The following is a 17,896-nucleotide window of genomic DNA, read 5'->3' on the forward strand; positions in this document are numbered from 1 at the left end:
AAAATTACTAAAATATGTCTGTTTAAGAAAGCAACTAAAACATTCTTCATAAGTAATGTTTGCTAAGCAACTGAACATCACTTACAGGACCCAGAGCAGTGGGTAGTATTGAATGGGAATAACTACAACACCTTGTCATATTAATAGTACTGTAATGCTTTTACAAGAAAAACACATGCCAAAATTTACAGTGTAAAACAGGTATGTTATGTCTTATTATTCTCCTGAGTTCAATATCTCACTCACCATGGGGAGATACTGACTTAGTTTTTCAGGTGGATTGAGGGGAGTCATGAAGACATGCATGGGGCATAGTTGCTTGCTTATGAGCCTGGAGGAATTCTTTTTGAATGGACTGGAGTAGGTGCAAGGGACACAGCATCACTTTCATGGTTCTGGAGTCACCAGTGGGTGTTCTTGATGTGTGCAGCGGAGTAAAATTATATTTATAATAAAAGTTATCTAAAGCAAACTTTGCTTACATCAAAGAACGTGTACAATTTGGACCAACCAAATGAGGCATTGCAGCTGTTAATACAAGGTCCTCATATCCAACAGGATGGACTTTGCCCTGTCCAGTTATCCTTATTTATGTTTTTAATGGTGTTCTTAAATCATTTCAGTGAAAGCTCTGATGGTTCCTTCACTACAGTCATAAGCAACCACCTATCTCATCCTCATACAAGAACACTTATACACTGAAGCACCAAAGAAAATGGTATAGGCATGCTTATTCAAATACAGAGATATGTAAATAGGCAGAATACGGTGCTGCGGTTGGCAACACCTATATCATACCACAAGTGTCTGACGCAGTTGTTAGGTTGGTTACTGCTGCTACAATGGCAGGTTGTCAAGATTTAAATGAGTTTGAAAGTGGTGTTATAGTTGGTGCATGAGCGATGGGACACAGCATCTCCAAGATAGTGATGAAGTGGGGATTTTACGAGTGTACCATGTGTATCAAGAATCCAGTAAAACATCAAATCTCTCACACTGACAGAAGTGCAACCTTTCCGCAAACTGCTGTGCATTTCAGTGCTGAGCCATCAACAACTGGCAGTGAGTGAACCATTCAATGAAACATCATCAATATGGGCTTTCGGAGCCAAAGACTCACTCTTATACTCTTATTAGACCTTCTAGTGACAAACAGACCCGAACTATTTGAAACAGTTAACGCAGAACAGTGAATCAGCGATCATAAAGCGGTTACGGCATCGATGATTTCAGCCGTAAATAGATATATTAAAAAAGGTAGGAAGATTTTTCTGTTTAGCAAAAGTGACAAAAAGCACATTACAGAGTACCTCACGGCTCAACACAAAAGTTTTGTCTCAAGTACAGATAGTGTTGACGATCAGTGGACAAAGTTCAAAACCATCGTACAATATGCGTTAGATGAGTAAGTGCCAAGCAAGATCGTAAGAGATGGAAAAGAGCCACCGTGGTACAACAACCGAGTTAGAAAACTGCTGCGGAAGCAAAGGGAACTTCACAGCAAACATAAACATAGCCAAAGCCTTGCAGATAAAAAAAAATTACGCGAAGCAAAATGTAGTGTGAGGAGGGTTTTGCGAGAGGCATTCAATGAATTCGAAAGTAAAGTTCTATGTACTGACTCGGCAGAAAATCCTAAGAAATTTTGGTCTTACGTCAAAGCGGTAGGTGGATCAAAACAAAATGTCCAGACACCCTTTGACTAAAATGGTACTGAAACAGAGGATGACAGACTAAAGGCCGAAATACTAAATGTCTTTTTCCAAAGCTGTTTCACAGAGGAAGACTGCACTGTAGTTCCTTCTCTAGATTGTCGCACAGATGACAAAATGGTAGATATCGAAATAGACGACAGAGGGATAGAGAAACAATTAAAATCGCTCAAAAGAGGAAAGGCCGCTGGACCTGATGGGATACCAGTTCGATTTTACACAGAGTACGCGAAGAAACTTGCCCCCCTTCTTGCAGCGGTGTAACGTAGGTCTCTAGAAGAGCGTAGTGTTCCAAAGGATTGAAAAAGGGCACAGGTCATCCCCGTTTTCAAGAAGGGACGTCGAACAGATGTGCAGAACTATAGACCTATATCTCTAACGTCGATCAGTTGTAGAATTTTGGAACACATATTCTGTTCGAGTATAATGACTTTTCTGGAGACTAGTAATCTACTCTGTAGGAATCAGCATGGGTTTCGAAAAAGACGGTCATGTGAAACCCAGCTCGCGCTATTCGTCCACGAGACTCACAGGGCTATAGACACGGGTTATCAGGTAGATGCCGTGTTTCTTGACTTCCGCAAGGCGTTCGATACAGTTCCCCACAGTCGTTTAATGAACAAAGTAAGAGCATATGGACTATCAGACCAATTGTGTGATTGGATTGAAGAGTTCCTAGATAACGGAACGCAGCATGTTATTCTCAATGGAGAGAAGTCTTCCTAAGTAAGAGTGATTTCAGCTGTGCCGCAGGGGATGTCATAGGACCGTTGCTCTTCACAATATACATAAAAGAACTTGTGGATGACATCGGAAGTTCACTGAGGCTTTTTGCAGATGATGCGGTGATATATCGAGAGGTTGTAACAAGGAAAATTGTACTGAAATGCAGGAGGATCTGCAGCAAATTGACGCATGGTGCAGGGAATGGCAATTGAATCTCAATGTAGACAAGTGTAATGTGCTGCGAATACACAGAAAGATAGATCCCTTATCAATTAGCTACAAAATAGCAGGTCAGCAACTGGAAGCAGTTAATTCCATAAATTATCTGGGAGTACGCATTAGGAGTGATTTAAAATGGAATGATCACGTAAAGTTGATCGTCGGTAAAGCAGATGCCAGACTGAGATTCATTGGAAGAATCCTAAGGAAATGCAATCCGAAAACAAAGGAAGTAGGTTACAGTACGCTTGTTCGCCCACTGCTTGAATACTGCTCAGCAGTGTGGGATCCGTACCAGATAGGGTTGATAGAAGAGATAGAGAAGATCCAACGGAGAGCAGCGCGCTTCGTTACAGGATCATTTAGCAATCGCGAAAGCGTTACGGAGATGATAGATAAACTCCAGTGGAAGACTCTGCAGGAGAGACGCTCAGTAGCTTGGTACGGGCTTTTGTTAAAGTTTCGAGAATATACCTTCACCAAAGAGTCAAGCAGTATATTGCTCCCTCCTACGTATATCTCGCGAAGACACCATGAGGATAAAATCAGAGAGATTAGAGCCCACACAGAAGCATACCGACAATCCTCCTTTCCACGAACAATACGAGACTGGAATAGAAGGGAGAACCGATAGAGGTACTCAGGGTACCCTCCGCTACACACCGTCAGGTGGCTTGCAGAGTATGGATGTAGATGTAGATATGTCTAGATACGACTCTGACAGGTGACATGTATGTATGCAACCTATCTGATCACCTGCATCCATTGTGCATTCTGACAGACTTGGGCAATTCCACCAGGACAATGCGACACTCCACACATCCAGAATTGCTACAGAGTGTCTCCAGGAACACTCTTCTGACTTAAAACACTTCCACTGGCCACCAAACTGTCCAGACGGAATATTATTGAGCATATCTGAGATGCCTTGCAACATGCTGTCCAGAAGAGATCTCCACCCCCTCGTACTCTTATGGGTTTATGGACAGCCAAGCAGAATTCATGGTCTCGAATTCCCTCTAGCACTACTTCAGATATTACTCAAGTTCATGCCATGTCATGTTGCGGCTCTTCTGCATGTTTGTAGGGGGCCTATACCTGTCCTTTCCCCCCCCCCCCCCCCCCCCCCCCAAGGTCTTTCCGCTCCTGGGATTGGAATAACTCCTTACCCTCTCCTTCCCTCTTTCCTGATGAAGCAACCTTGGGTTGCAAAAGCTCGAAATTTGTGTGTGTGTGTGTGTGTGTGTGTGTGTGTGTGTGTGTGTGTTTTTTTTAGTGTCTCTATCAACATACCAACGCTGTTACAAATGTCTGCTTGTGACTGTATATGTGCGGATGGATATGTGTGTGTGTGTGTGTGTGCGCGCGAGTGTATACCTGTCCTTTTTTCCCCTTAAGTTAAGTCTTTCCACTCCCGGGATTGGAATGACTTCCTTACCCTCTCCCTTAAAACCCACATCCTGTCGTCTTTCCCTCTCCTTCCCTCTTTCCTGATGGTTGCGAAAGCTTGAATTTTGTGTGTATGTTTGTGTTTGTTTGTGTGTCTATCAACCTGCCAGCACTTTCGTTTGGTAAGACACATCATCTTTGTTTTTAGATATATTTTTCCCATGTGGAATGTTTCCCTCTATTATATATATATATATATATATATGATAGAGGGAAACATTCCACGTGGGAAAAATATATCTAAAAAATGATGTAACTTACCAAACGAAAGCATTGGTATGATGATAGACACACAAACAAACAAAAACACACACACACAAAATTCAAGCTTTCGCAACCCACGGCTGCTTCATCAGGAAAAAGGGACAGAGAGGGAAAGAAGAAAGGATGTGGGTTTTAAGGGAAAGGGTAAGCAGTCATTCCAATCCCGGGAGTGGAAAGACTTACCAGTCCAGCATGAGGCTGGTGTGGAAAGGGGGAGGGATAGAATGGTGTGGATGGCGTGACCGGAGTGGACTAAGTGGTGGTGGGAGGATGTATGCAACTGGTCTTGCATCTAGGTCTATTACATGGGTATGAGCCATGAGGTAAGGGGTTGGGTGTAGGGGTTGTGTAAGGATGCATGAGTATATTGTTTAGGTTTGGTGGACAGTAGAATACCGCTGTGGGAGGGGTGGGAAAGAGAGTGGGTAGGACATTTCTCATTTCAGTGCATGACTAGAGGTAATTGAAGCCCTGGCAGAGAATGTATTTCAGTTGGTCCAATCCTGAGTGGTACTGAGTTACGAGGGGACTGCACCTCTGTGGCCGGACAGTGGGACTTTCGGAGGTGGTGGGAGACTGGAAAGATAAAGCACGGGAAATTTGTTTTTGTACAAGGTTGGGAGCATAATTATGGTCAGCGAAGGCTTCAGTGAGACCCTCAGTATATTTCGAGAGGGAATGCTCATCACTGCAGACGTGACAACCACAGGTGGCTAGGCTGTATGGAAGGGACTTCTTAGTATGGAACGAGTGGCAGCTGTCGAAATAGAGGTGTTGCTGGTGGTTATTAAGTTTGATATGGACAGATGTACTGATGTAGCCTTCCTTGAGGTGGAAGTCAACATCTAGGAAGGTGGCTTGTTGGGCTGAGTAGGATCAGGTGAAGTAAATGGAGGAGAAGTTCTTGAGGTTCTGGGAGAATGTGGATAGGGTGTCCTCACCTTTGATCCAGATGGCAAAGATGTCATCAATGAATCTGAACCAGATGAGGGCTTTAGGATTCTGGCTTTTTAGAAGCGATTCCTCTAGGTGGCCCATGAATAGGTTGGAATAGGACGGTGCTATGCGGGTGCCCATAGCCATACCCTGTATTTGTTTGTAGGTAACGCCTTCAAAGGAGAAGTAATTGTGGATGAGGATATAGTTGGTCATAGTGACTAGGAAGGAGGTTGCTCGTTTGGAATCTGTTGGGCACTGAGAAAGTTAGTGTACAATAGCAGTAAGGCCATGGGCATTAGGAATGTTAGTGTACATGGAGATGGCATCAATAGTGACAAGCAGGGTACTGTGTGGTAAAGACATGGGAACTGTGGAGAGTCGAGGTTTACTGCGGACGGAGTGTCTCTTAGCAGGTCTCTGTTCAAGTCACCCATTACGATGACATGTTCGTATTGACAATGAAGTGAATGTGAAAGGAACTCATTGAGCTTATTTTTGGCGACTTGTACACGACAACAGTCAAGAACTTCCGAGATTGGCAAATCTCTCAAAAAGTAAAGTATGACGCCAAAACAAAGTGTTTTTAAGAAACATGGGTTTCATGGTAATAGCTTTTCGAATAAAGGGAAACATTGTGTTCAACATGTGAAGTTACAGACAATGAAATACAGACAAAATCATCAGTATCTAGAGAATCATCCATTAGTGCTTCTCAGATTAAAATAAAACGTTGTGATACACAGTTTTCTCAAAACGAAAGTGGTAGGTTAGGTTATATTCTGATAGATTTACACATATTAACAAGGGTGTTATGTGAATGTGTGTGTTATAAAATATGTGGAGGGCCAGTCAGATTACATGAAGACAGTGAGGTACCAAATGGACTAGCCAGGAAACTTGACATTAATTGTGCAAGTTGTAAATATATTCATTCATTTTGGAATTGTGATAAGTGTAAAGATAATTATTTCGACGTAAATGTTATGTGGGTTTATGAATTGAGACCTATTGGCAAAGGACACACTGCAGCAGAAACAATGTGTGCCGTGATGAATATGCCACGTCCACCTTGTAAAATCAACAAGTATGCAGGATTTACTGGAGCTGCTGTGAAATCTGTTACATGTGAGTCAATGAAGTGTGCTGCAAACAAAGCTGTTGGAATAAATGATGGTATGACTGACATACCAGTAGCTTTTGACGGCACTTGACAGAAGCATGGCTACAGTTCTAAGAATTCTGTTGCTATGGTGACCAGTGTGTATACAGGAAAGATAACAATGTTTGGTTAAAATCTGGAAATCTGTTATAAGTGTAAATCAGGGAATGAAGAAGGGCATATCTGTGACAGAAATTATGAAGGAACAAGTGGTGGTATGGAGGCCTCTGCAGTTATTGAAATTTTTAGTCGATCTGTGAATGAAAGGGGAGTGTGTTACACTAAATTCTTAGGCGATGGAGACTCAAAAGCATATAACAGCTACTAGCTGCTCAGCCTTATGGTGAGAAGATTATCACAAAGCTGGAATGTGATGGTCATGTCCAGAAGAGGATGGGCACCAGGTTGAGGAAGTTGAAACAAAGTTTGAGAGACAAGACACTTTCTGATGGTAAAACCATAAGAGGCAGGCTGACAGACAAAATGATTGATGAACTACAGCAGTGTTATGGGATGGCCATTAGAAGTAATACTGAGGATTCGTTGAAAATGAAGCAGGCAGTATGGGCTACCTTCTTCCACAGACTGTCAACTGAGGAAAAACCAGTGCACCGCCTTTGCCCTCCTGGACCTGATTCAAGGTGCAATTACCACAATGCCCAGTACTCAAACAGCTCGTACAGCCATAAACATTCCATCCCAGCAGCAGTCATGGCAGCATAAAACCCATTTACAGAGACCTGGCAAATCCTGAATTACTGAAGAAGTGTCTGCGCGCTCACACTCAAAATCCCAATGAGTCGTTCAATAATTTTATATGGACTCGATTACCAAAAAATGTTTTTGTTGGAATGTACACACTAAAGTGGGGTGAAGTGATGCTGTTATTGCTTGTAATGATGGCAACATTGGTAGGGTGAAAGTGCTACAGCATATGGGAATTAATCCTGGAGCAAACTGCATCAGAGAACTTGAATGGATGGACAAGGCTCGCACTGATAAAGCAGAGTATGCAGCACAGTTGGCAACTAAGGAGTCCAGAAAGAAGAAAAGAAGAAAAAACTTGAAAAAAGATCAAGAGAATGATATATAGTATGGTGCAAGGTGCTTCTGAGTGACTAAAAATAAAAAAATTAAGCATATTAAGTGAGGTATAGTCTTCTGAAACTTTAGAAGCCGTTCCTGAAAATTTACATTTTCTGTTTCATTTTTGCCTAAATCTCAGAAACCACTTCGAGTAGATTATTCAAATTTTCAGGGAGTAATAACATACATATCCTGAGTCTACTGAACTATAAGATAATAATCTTATGTATAATTAAAATTATTCAGGATAGGCAAACACTACAAAAATATCGTGTGATTGGTTTGTGGAAACAGGTTATGTGGCACATCAAGAGGAAGGTCAAGGTCCCCCACAGGTAGCAGGCCACACTGTGGAAACCGCGATGGGGGGGAAATACACATGGAATCCAAGGAAGTCCATAAGGAGGGCAAGCTTGGAACTGAATGTTCCTCAGCCTACAGTATGGAGAATTTTACAACGGGACTGCAATGCGAGCTATACAAAGTTGAAACTGTTGCAGGTGTTGAGTGATAGTGACAAGCAGAGATGTTATGAGTTCTATACAGAGATGATGAACAGGATGGAAAATGAAGACTATTTTCTTGACAAGACAGTGTTCAGCACTGACTCCATGTTCCACCTTAGTGGTAATGTTAACCACTACAATGTGCAGATATGGGCTGCACAGAAACTGAATGAGGTCTTGGAACATACACGAGACTCATCAAAAATGAATGTCTTTGGTGCACTGACTTTCATCAAAGTGTACCAACCATTTTTTCCATGAGCTGACTGTCACTGGAATTACATATCTAGATAAGTTGCAGAATTACCTGATACTACAACTTCTGGAGAACACTGGTGTATTCACTTTACAGAAAGTTGGGGCCCCTCTACATTACCTCTGAGAAGTCACAGTGTACCTATCTCACACTGTTCTTTGTTGGAACTGACAATGTGGAGATGTAGCTTGCCCTTCAAGATCTTCTGAGCTGAAACCATTAGGCTTTTGCCGTGGGGATATGTTAAAGACAAGGTGTACATCCCTTCATTTCCTGCAACTATCGTCAGACTTCACAAACACATCAGAGATGTGCTGGATGAAGTAGATGCTGGCACGCTCTAGAACATCTGGGAAGAAATTTCATGCAGATGGAATATCTGTTGTGTAATAAGAGGAACCCACGAGTATTATTTGTAGAAAGAAACTTGATGTTCTGTCAATTTCAGAACTGAGAAAACATTATTTAAGTATGCATATCTCCTGTGTTATTTTATGTTACTCTTAGGTAATTAATTTAGAATCACCATGTATACATATTTATATTTATGTTCAACAGATGGCACTTCAGTAGGTCTATAAAAACATCCATGTATTTGAATCTAATGCTACATCCAAATTTCAAAGCAACTGGTGAAGAACTTCAAGAGACATAAAATTTTGAACAAACATACATTCATATTTTCATTTACATAGATTAAGAAATTTATATTTTCTTACCAGATCTTTTCTTGAAATTGCTTCCTGTTTCATATAAGTTAAAAAATACACACAACTGTTACATACCTGGACTGTAATTGTGTGATGTTCAAGAAATGTCACATCCCATTGCCTCAAAAGAGGTTTCATGACAACAGAAACAACACCCTGGTGGTCCAAATGATCTGTCACTTCATCTCTGTGAGTCTGTGATCGCAACAGCGACATTAGCTCAAGCAGAGTGGCAATGGCTGTTAGCTGCAATGCTGGGGCATCCGCAAGATAGCATGCACAAACCACTAGAACTTGTAGCCATTTGGGAAAGTTTGCTAATCCTGTATACAAAAACATGCATTATGAGCAACACTTGTTAGCAAAAACTCTCTTGAAATGCTATAAGATCTGTTAATTGTGGTTCAAAATTTCTTGCTTAATATACATTTTAAATATACAGAAGCTAAAAACTATCAAGAAACAACCATTAAAAAAGGTCAAGGAAAATTAGTTAGCACTAAACAAAACACCTGAAACATGATGACGAAATTTAACATTTTTACAAGACCCAGTATTATTTGCTTCATTCATTCATTGTGTTTCGTATATCCAACCCAGAAAGAAAATCTTCAAGGATGTGAAAAAAGTCAACCTACACATGAACAAGAGCCAAGCAAATCATAAAAGCTTAGTCTGTTTACTGAATTTTGTATACACTGAGTCATGTTTGCAGTAGCTTATCACTTGTATTGTAGCTTTACAACAAGCACTGCTCTGTTACATGTAACAAACAGAACTTTTCAATCCTTGAACCTGGCTAATGTGTAGAAACAAATTGATACAGTATGTCTTTAATTTTCTTTTGAAACGATTGGGAGTCCCAATTTCTTGGTCTGTGTTAGATGAGACCATGTTGAATATTGTTGCATCAGTCTGCATAACACTACTCTGAACAGTTTGTAAGAAAGTACAATTCTACATGAAAATTATTTTTCTCTAGTATTGTGATTTTGTGTGTTACGGTTCAGTTGAACCTGATTTTTATTGTCAGCAATAGATATCATTAAGAAGTAAATGTGTTGGGAATTGAACAAGAATTCCAAGACCTATATAACATAATTCTCATCTTTGTTCAATCTCAGCAGCACATTTTTAATTAAACTCGGTGTTTAAATCACTCAGGATCACCTACAGGTCCAAAACAAAGTAAAACTAAATATGTCCCATCTATATCTTACAATAAGTAGAAAAAAGGAATTCTACATAGGTATAGAATTTACCTAAGTAGTTGCATGAGGAACCACATATCAGAGTACTCTGTTTCACAACAGCAGTCATTGTTTTAAACAGGACATGTTGGAAAGGTGATGAGGGGTGGGGTGGGGAGCGTGAGTGCGGTGGGAGGGGGGGTGGGAGGGGTAGGAGTGAGGATGATTTGGGTGGGGGGTGGGAGGAAGGAAGCAGGGAGGGGATGGTGAGGACGTCATGAGTTTAACAAGAGGGGTCTTGTTACAATTATAGAAGGTATAATTATGTAAAAATTCTAGTTAAAATATTAATAGTGTAAAACAATGGGTATGTGAAATGTAAATGGCATAAAACAGTAAAATTATAAAATGGAGTGAGCAAGATAGAAAGAGGGTGGAGGGAAGGGTAGTGGCAGGGACACTACGGGTTTAAAAAGAGGAGATCTTACACTAAAATCACAAAAAGTCAATTAGGTAAAAAACCTTCCGTTAAAATACCAGAAGTGTTGACCGGTGGATGCATAAAAATGTCAAAAGGGATAAAACAGTAGATTATAAAAGTGGAAACGAAGTAGCTCACACTGAATTAGTGTCTTCAGATTTTAAAAGTGTGAAACTTCTAAAATATGAACCCATAAGGTCTTTCTCTGAAAGTATTATAAATTGTATAAAATTTTTTGTTAAAATGTTAAAAGTACAGACTGAGAATAATGGATGTATAAATTGTGAAAGAAAAAGATTATAAAATTACAGAAAAGGAATTATGTAGAGGAGCTGCATGAAGTGTCATTAAATATTATAAAGTTTAAAAACAGTGAAAGTATAAAACCATAAAAAAGTATAAAACAATAAATTATAAAATTGAAACTATGTGTAACAACTTAAGTTACAATGTTTGATGAGCACCTTCTAGCATCAAAGCATGCTGGCGGAAATACTGATACACATTTGGAAGTGTTGCACAATGAATCTAAGGGACACCTGCTGACAATGTTGGAAGAAACTGAGTTTTTCCACACCATCAGCAAGAGCCTGGCAACACATAAAATCAGCAGATTGATTTTACTAACAATGCAGTTTTTTAGAAACTTACTGAGCCTCTTTCAATAGCCTGCCTCATCACAGCACACAGAAGATCAATAGCCCCACTCACCTAGAAGAGACAGTGACTGCACATCAGTTCACACACTGTCCTGGCAGCAGGCCAGTGTGCAGAGTGGCTTCCATACATACTGCAATACTGTGCACCGTACAACACCATCAATTGGAGCAAATGCTGTTAATCATATCTGTCACATCCTATTCCCTATAACTTCATTTGCTACACTACAATTTATTGTTTTATACTTTTTATGGTTTTATATTTTTGATTTCTTTAATATATATTAACACTTCATGCAATTCTAGCTTCTCTACATAATTCCATTTCTGCAATTTTATGATCTGTGTCTTTCACTAATTACTCATCCATTGTTCTACACCTATACTTTTAATTAATATTAACAAAAACTTTTACACAATTTAAAATACTTTCAGAGTAAGACCTTACGCCTTTATACTTTCAAAGTTTCACATTTTTAATATATTATGATATTAATTCAGTTTTAGCTGCTTTATTTCCACTTTTATAGCCTACTATTTTATCCCTTTTTACATTTTTTAGACATCCATTGGTCTACACTTCTGATACTTTAACAGAAGTGTTTTTTTACATAATTGAACTTTGCAATTTCAGTGTAAGGCCCTCTCTTTACAATCCCTACCACTTCCCCATCCCTCCACCCCTCCTTTGCCTTTTTTCTCCCTTTCAACCCCCTCATTAAATTTTACAATTTTACTATTTTATGTCATTTACATCTTACATGCCCATTATTCTACAATATTAACAATTTAATGAGAATTTCTACATAACTATATCTTCTATTATTTTAGCAAGACCCCTCTTATTAAACTCATGACATCCCCATCGCCTCTTCCCTACTTCCTTTCCTTCCACCCCTACCCCTACCTCCAACATATACCTATTAAAAACAGTACTCTGATAAGTGGTTCTGAGACAGGCTGCTGACACAAATACTTAGGTAAATTCTACGCTTATGCAGAATTCCTTTTTTTCTGATTATTCTAAAATATTAGATGGTAATATTTAGTTTTACTTTGTTTAAGATCTGAATATGATCCTGAGTGATCAAAATGTGATGTAATTAAAAATGTGCAAATGAGACTGAACAATAAATGAGAATTATCTCAAATATCTTAAGACAAATATCTTATCTACTGACTCTCACGAGACAAATATGACAACTATAGTGAAAATTCCAAGATCCCTCGAAGAACTTCTGCAAGCTGTACAGTTATCTCTCTTATACAATTCTTATGTTATGCTTATACTGAATTAACCATTTTATTTATTTTAGGTGCACTGCCCCACAAGATAATTCCTTAACAAGGCAAGGAGTGAAGTACGCAACTCCAATTTAGACTGTCATCCAACTGGAGCCCAAAGAATTTTAACAGTGTGTTTCATTTTGTGTAGGTACATGATGAAAGACTACACACACACACACACACACACACACACACACACACACACACACACACACAGATCATGAGCATTAGCAAATCCGTTAATTATGAATACTTGGTAAGGCGCAGACAAATGGAAGGAAAAAAATCTCCCCCCCCCCCCCACCACCACCACACACACACACATTCTCTTGTAAGTAGAAGGATGATGAATATGTGCCATTTTAAAGATGAAGTATTACGAGTTCTATGTATCACACGTGTCCATCAATAACAGTATACTGAACAACAGTATCAAGTATTTTTTTATTTATTAAGTGAAGTGAAAACTATGTAAGGAGGATTTTCTCCATTATGACAAGCGCCGGTGTTCTCGGAGTCCACTGCCTGCGAAATGTAAGCGAAGTCTGATAGCCAAGAAAAATTCAAATAAGCACAGAACATTTCTAATAACGCAATCGTATTATATCCTACAAAAATGTGTTTTCATATGAATATTTAATAATATTCAGTAATAATAATAATAATAATAATAACAATATTTTTTTTATTACAACACGACTGGTGACTGTGACAGGACTAAAGGTTTGGTTATTAGGAAATAATATATGTGGTGCCACGTGAAGATCTCAGTGCATCTTCACCTAGCATAAAGATGGCAGGTGTTCTAAAAAGTATCCTTGCTCATATACAGGGCGAGTCAAAAAAGTAAATAAATAAAAATATTATTACTATTAAAATTTGGCGTATGTCAATTAACATCAACTTCTGGCAGTAGCAGAACATTTTTGCTTGTTTGAAATCACATAATATTAGCCTTTGTGAAGTTAACACTTCAACAATTACCTACAAACCACTTGTACACCTGTTCGACTATTGCCTGATCTGTATCCACTGAGCTTGAGTTTTGACACTTGAGTAAAATGTTGGTCTCAACAGCAAACATCACAGTTTTTGGACTGACCTTTATTGTTATTGGAGGATCATTTATTTATATTAATAACATGAGTGAGTTCAGAACTTATCACATGTTATCCGTGTTCTCCTCTCCAACCCTGCTCTTATGTAAGTTTCATACAGCTGACACAGACTGTCAATGATATTCTATGCTTTCTGTTATGAAGGTAAAATCCATCCACACAAAAGAGATACTGCTGATTCCCTCACAATTTATTTTGAAAAGTAGAATTTTCTGATTTGCACTATCAGACACTTTGGAAAGGTCAACAAATATCCAACAGGAACTACTGTAATGTCTCTCATTTAGCTGTGCCAGGGTCTTATTTGTGAGGTGTCGCTTGCTCTGTGATGAATTCTTTAGGAATGCCAAACTGAGAGATGGGTAACAAACTCTGTTCATATAAATAAGTTAGCATTCTATCATAGGCCACTTTCTCAAACACTTTTGAAAAAACTGAAAGGAATGAAATAGACCCGTAATTACAGATGATTTGCTTAACTTTGGTTTTACACACAAGGGTTACTACAGCATATTTAAGTCTGTCAGAAAATATTGTCATATATGCTGGCAATGCAATGCCTGAATGTGAAGGCAGCAGCAAGATCTGAAAGAAACTTATAAGCATGAAGCCTTAATTGAGTGAAAGGGCTTTGAGGAGGGTATGGACATCACAGAGCTAAACAATTTGGACACAAGCAGTGGTCTGGTACCAAATCTAGAAGCCTCCGGTAAATAAACAATACACCGTTGATGAAGGAGAGACATACCAGAAGAGCTCAAAGGGAGACAGTTGCCTTTGTGTCTCGAGGTATAGAGCACGCATAGCCATAAATAACACCTGGTGCGCAATGTGGAAGCAGTTGGCAATCTCTATGAGCACAGTCCAAGGCTACAGGACATAGCTGGAAAGCTGAAAGGGTCACTGGGATCACTGACTTCAAGTGTTTGCTTCACATGTGAAGGAGGATACTGCAAACACATATATAAGACTACCGTGTGTCACCCGTGCACACAAGAGTTAGACATGAGACAGTCAGTCAAAGGGACTCCCGTGACGGTCGAACCTCAGGCCAAACTCAGAACTTGCTCATGCTCTGCTGTTCCACACTTAACCTTCTGTACCTCCTCAATGGGAACTTTGGCTTTGTAATGAGGTAGCTCTTGTACCCCCAGACATTCATCCAAGTGAACACTAAAAGTAGTCAACTGAAATTTAGCCTTGTTTGTATTACTTTGTCCAAATTTCCTTGATCAAGTTTCCTAATTCTCAAAATATTCAATCAGCCAGTCATATTTTACATTTTTAGTTGGATGAAGCGAGCTCCTCATCCATGCCCTAAAGGCTAAAGGGATGTCAATTGGCCACCACGTCATCCCCTGATATGCAGAGTCATGCGGATTGATATGCAGTGTCATGCGGATGCCATATGGAGGGGCATGTGGTCAGCACACCGCTCTTCCAACCATTCTGCGTCTTTCCAGACTTTGGAACTGCTACTTCTCAATCACATAGCTACTCAGCTAGCATAATAAGACTGAATTCACCTTGTACCACTCCTTCCACCAAGGAAAGACCCTTGGCAGTATTGGGAATCGAACCCGGGCCCTCCACGTGGCAGGCATCTATGCTGGCCACTCCATTACAGAGATTGACCTGTAGGACAAATCTTTCCTGGTGTATAGCCAATGTCAGCTACATCTACACCAGTTTCTGGAGGTAATAATCTGCTTTGAGTTACTGACTGACCACAAAGATAGCTGAACGGAAGTCCAATCAAGTAAGTACAAGACTTAATATTATATAACAAATGCCATCATGTTCAACAGAATGACTACTTATTAGTAAACTGATGAATTTTGTAATTGTCTTTGGGATAGTAATTCTGATACTGATATCTGTTCGCGTAACATACCGTGTCTGTACAAGTACATCAAATGAATCTGAAAGATTGGCCATTGACAAGAGCAACGATTTCTGACCTGTGAAGAGGTAATCAGTGAATTCCGTAGTCAATGATTTCAGAGTGTCATCATTTATGCTAGAGATATTTTCTGGGGACTCAGATTCATTAGGATTAGTTACAAACTTCGTTTGATTCTTGTTTATTGATGATTCAAACTGTTTTTGCTTTAATCTTGAAGTGTTTTATTTTTTAATCATATTGCATGAGTTTCATCTATTTAATAACAAACAGGGGGATTTTTCAATAGTGGTGGTAATAAACTTTCAAGTCTTGACTACCGCCCTTCCTGTCAGGTTAGCCAGCAAAAGCTACTTTCATCCCACGGGTTATCCATCTCTTATCCATGCTTCTGATCAATTTTACCATTGTTTGTTTTGGGGGAAAATACAACTCAAAGTGCTGATGGAATATTTTTAAGGAAGAGTCAAATTTTCAGTCTACACTGTCTGCTTTGTAAATTTCTCTCTAAACACAGTGATCCAGTCACTGATTCTGCAAAACAATATTTTTCTTCTGTGGTCTGTACCTAACTGATCATCATCTTTTACTGTTAACATCTGACCATTGTGGATCTCAAAACAACTTGCCAATAGCTGTTGCACTGTGTCCTTCAATCCTTGTTAGGGACTCTACTGAAGCAAATAATCCAAAGCTGGACATCAACAACTTCCTTGATCAGACTATCACACAAACAACCAACAATTTTCCTCACATTAAGTCTGTATAAGCTGATGAAAATTGTCTCTAGCTGCTTTATGAAGCTTCAGATACTTCCAGCTGGCGGCCTGTAAAGTGCCAAAAGTACAAGCTTCTGTGTTTTTTGGGTCACTGCTGTGACATAGCATTCAAAGAACTACAAAACTGTTAAGGCTTTCATGGTCACTTTTTGACAAATTTCCTTTTTGCTTCTGTCTCAGGTTCTTTGGCGAAATGCAGGAAGATCTGCAGTGGATAGGCACTTGGTGCAGAGTGTGGCAACTGACCCTTAACATAGACAAATGTAATGTATTGTGAATACATAGAAAGAAGGATCCTTTAATGTATGATTATATGATAGCGGAACAAACACTGGTAGCAGTTACTTCTGTAAAATATCTGGGAGTACGCGTACGGAACGATTTGAAGTGGAATGATCATATAAAATTAATTGTTGGTAAGGCGGGTGCCAGGTTGAGATTCATTGGGAGAGTCCTTAGAAAATCTGGTAAGCGTGATAGCGTTACGGAGATGTATAGGCAAACTCAAGTGGCAGACTCTGCAAGAGAGGCGCTCTGCATCGCGGTGTAGCTAGCTGTCCAGGTTTCGAGAGGGTGCATTTCTGGATGAGGTATCGAATATATTGCTTCCCCCTACTTATACCTCGTGAGGAGATCATGAATGTAAAATTAGAGAGATTCGAGCACGCACGGAGGCTTTCTGGCAGTCGTTCTTCTGGCGAACCATACACGACTGGAACAGGAAAGGGAGGTAATGGCAGTGGCATGTAAGGTGCCCTCCGCCACACACCGTTGGGTGGCTTGCGGATTATAAATGTGGATGTAGAAGTATATATTAAACAAAATGTATTTTGTATCTTCCATCAAAACATCAGAAGCCTTATTAATGAAGAGGAAAACCTTCTCATACACAGAAAGGAAAATGAAATGGTGGATGGAATGCCAGTAGATCACACAAAAGTCACTGAAAGTGAACAGATTCATCTTGACAGATGCAAGGTAACATTGTAGTACTGTAGTACCAATAAGTGTAAAAAGTGGATGGGAAGAGGGGGGGGGGTTGAGAAAGGCTGTATATGCAAATAATGGAGCCTAATCACAGGCTCTTCTGCTTAATGAGCATTGTGTTAAACAGCTCTTCGAATGACAAATTGCCTATTGACTTCTGTCTAAGACACTTTGGCCAATGTAAGTTTGAAAATTTCTTATTGACTTTTCACCAGCACAAGGGGCTAGCATTGTCAAAGCTTCTCCTGTCATTGTTGCTGGCAAAATTGAGTTGAGTTTACAGCTGCAGATTATATGTACCTGGCATGCCAAAGTCAAAAGGCTTTTCCATGGTCATTACCACTATTGTTGCTACTTGCAACAGTTTTTTGCTGCAGTACGGGAATCCAGGATCCATTCAGCTTGAGACTTTCCTCTTTCTTGTTGAATTTGTTGTCATTTTTGTGGATTTCTATAGCTTGCCTGA

At 39.6% G+C, this 17,896-nt stretch overlaps 1 protein-coding gene across 1 annotated transcript in view; it reads right to left on the reverse strand.

Annotated features, from left to right (window-relative positions):
• Positions 1 to 17,896, reverse strand: part of LOC126199686 (protein dopey-1 homolog) — a 376,916-nt gene that overhangs the window by 243,726 nt on the left and 115,294 nt on the right. Inside the window, exon 12 of the mRNA XM_049936615.1 lies at positions 9,102 to 9,349. Within this exon, the coding sequence (XP_049792572.1) occupies positions 9,102 to 9,349 (248 nt within the window). The remainder of the gene's footprint in view (positions 1 to 9,101; positions 9,350 to 17,896) is intronic.

Source organism: Schistocerca nitens, chromosome 1, assembly GCF_023898315.1.
Source record: "Schistocerca nitens isolate TAMUIC-IGC-003100 chromosome 1, iqSchNite1.1, whole genome shotgun sequence".
In the NCBI taxonomy this organism is placed as follows: Eukaryota; Metazoa; Arthropoda; class Insecta; order Orthoptera; family Acrididae; genus Schistocerca; species Schistocerca nitens.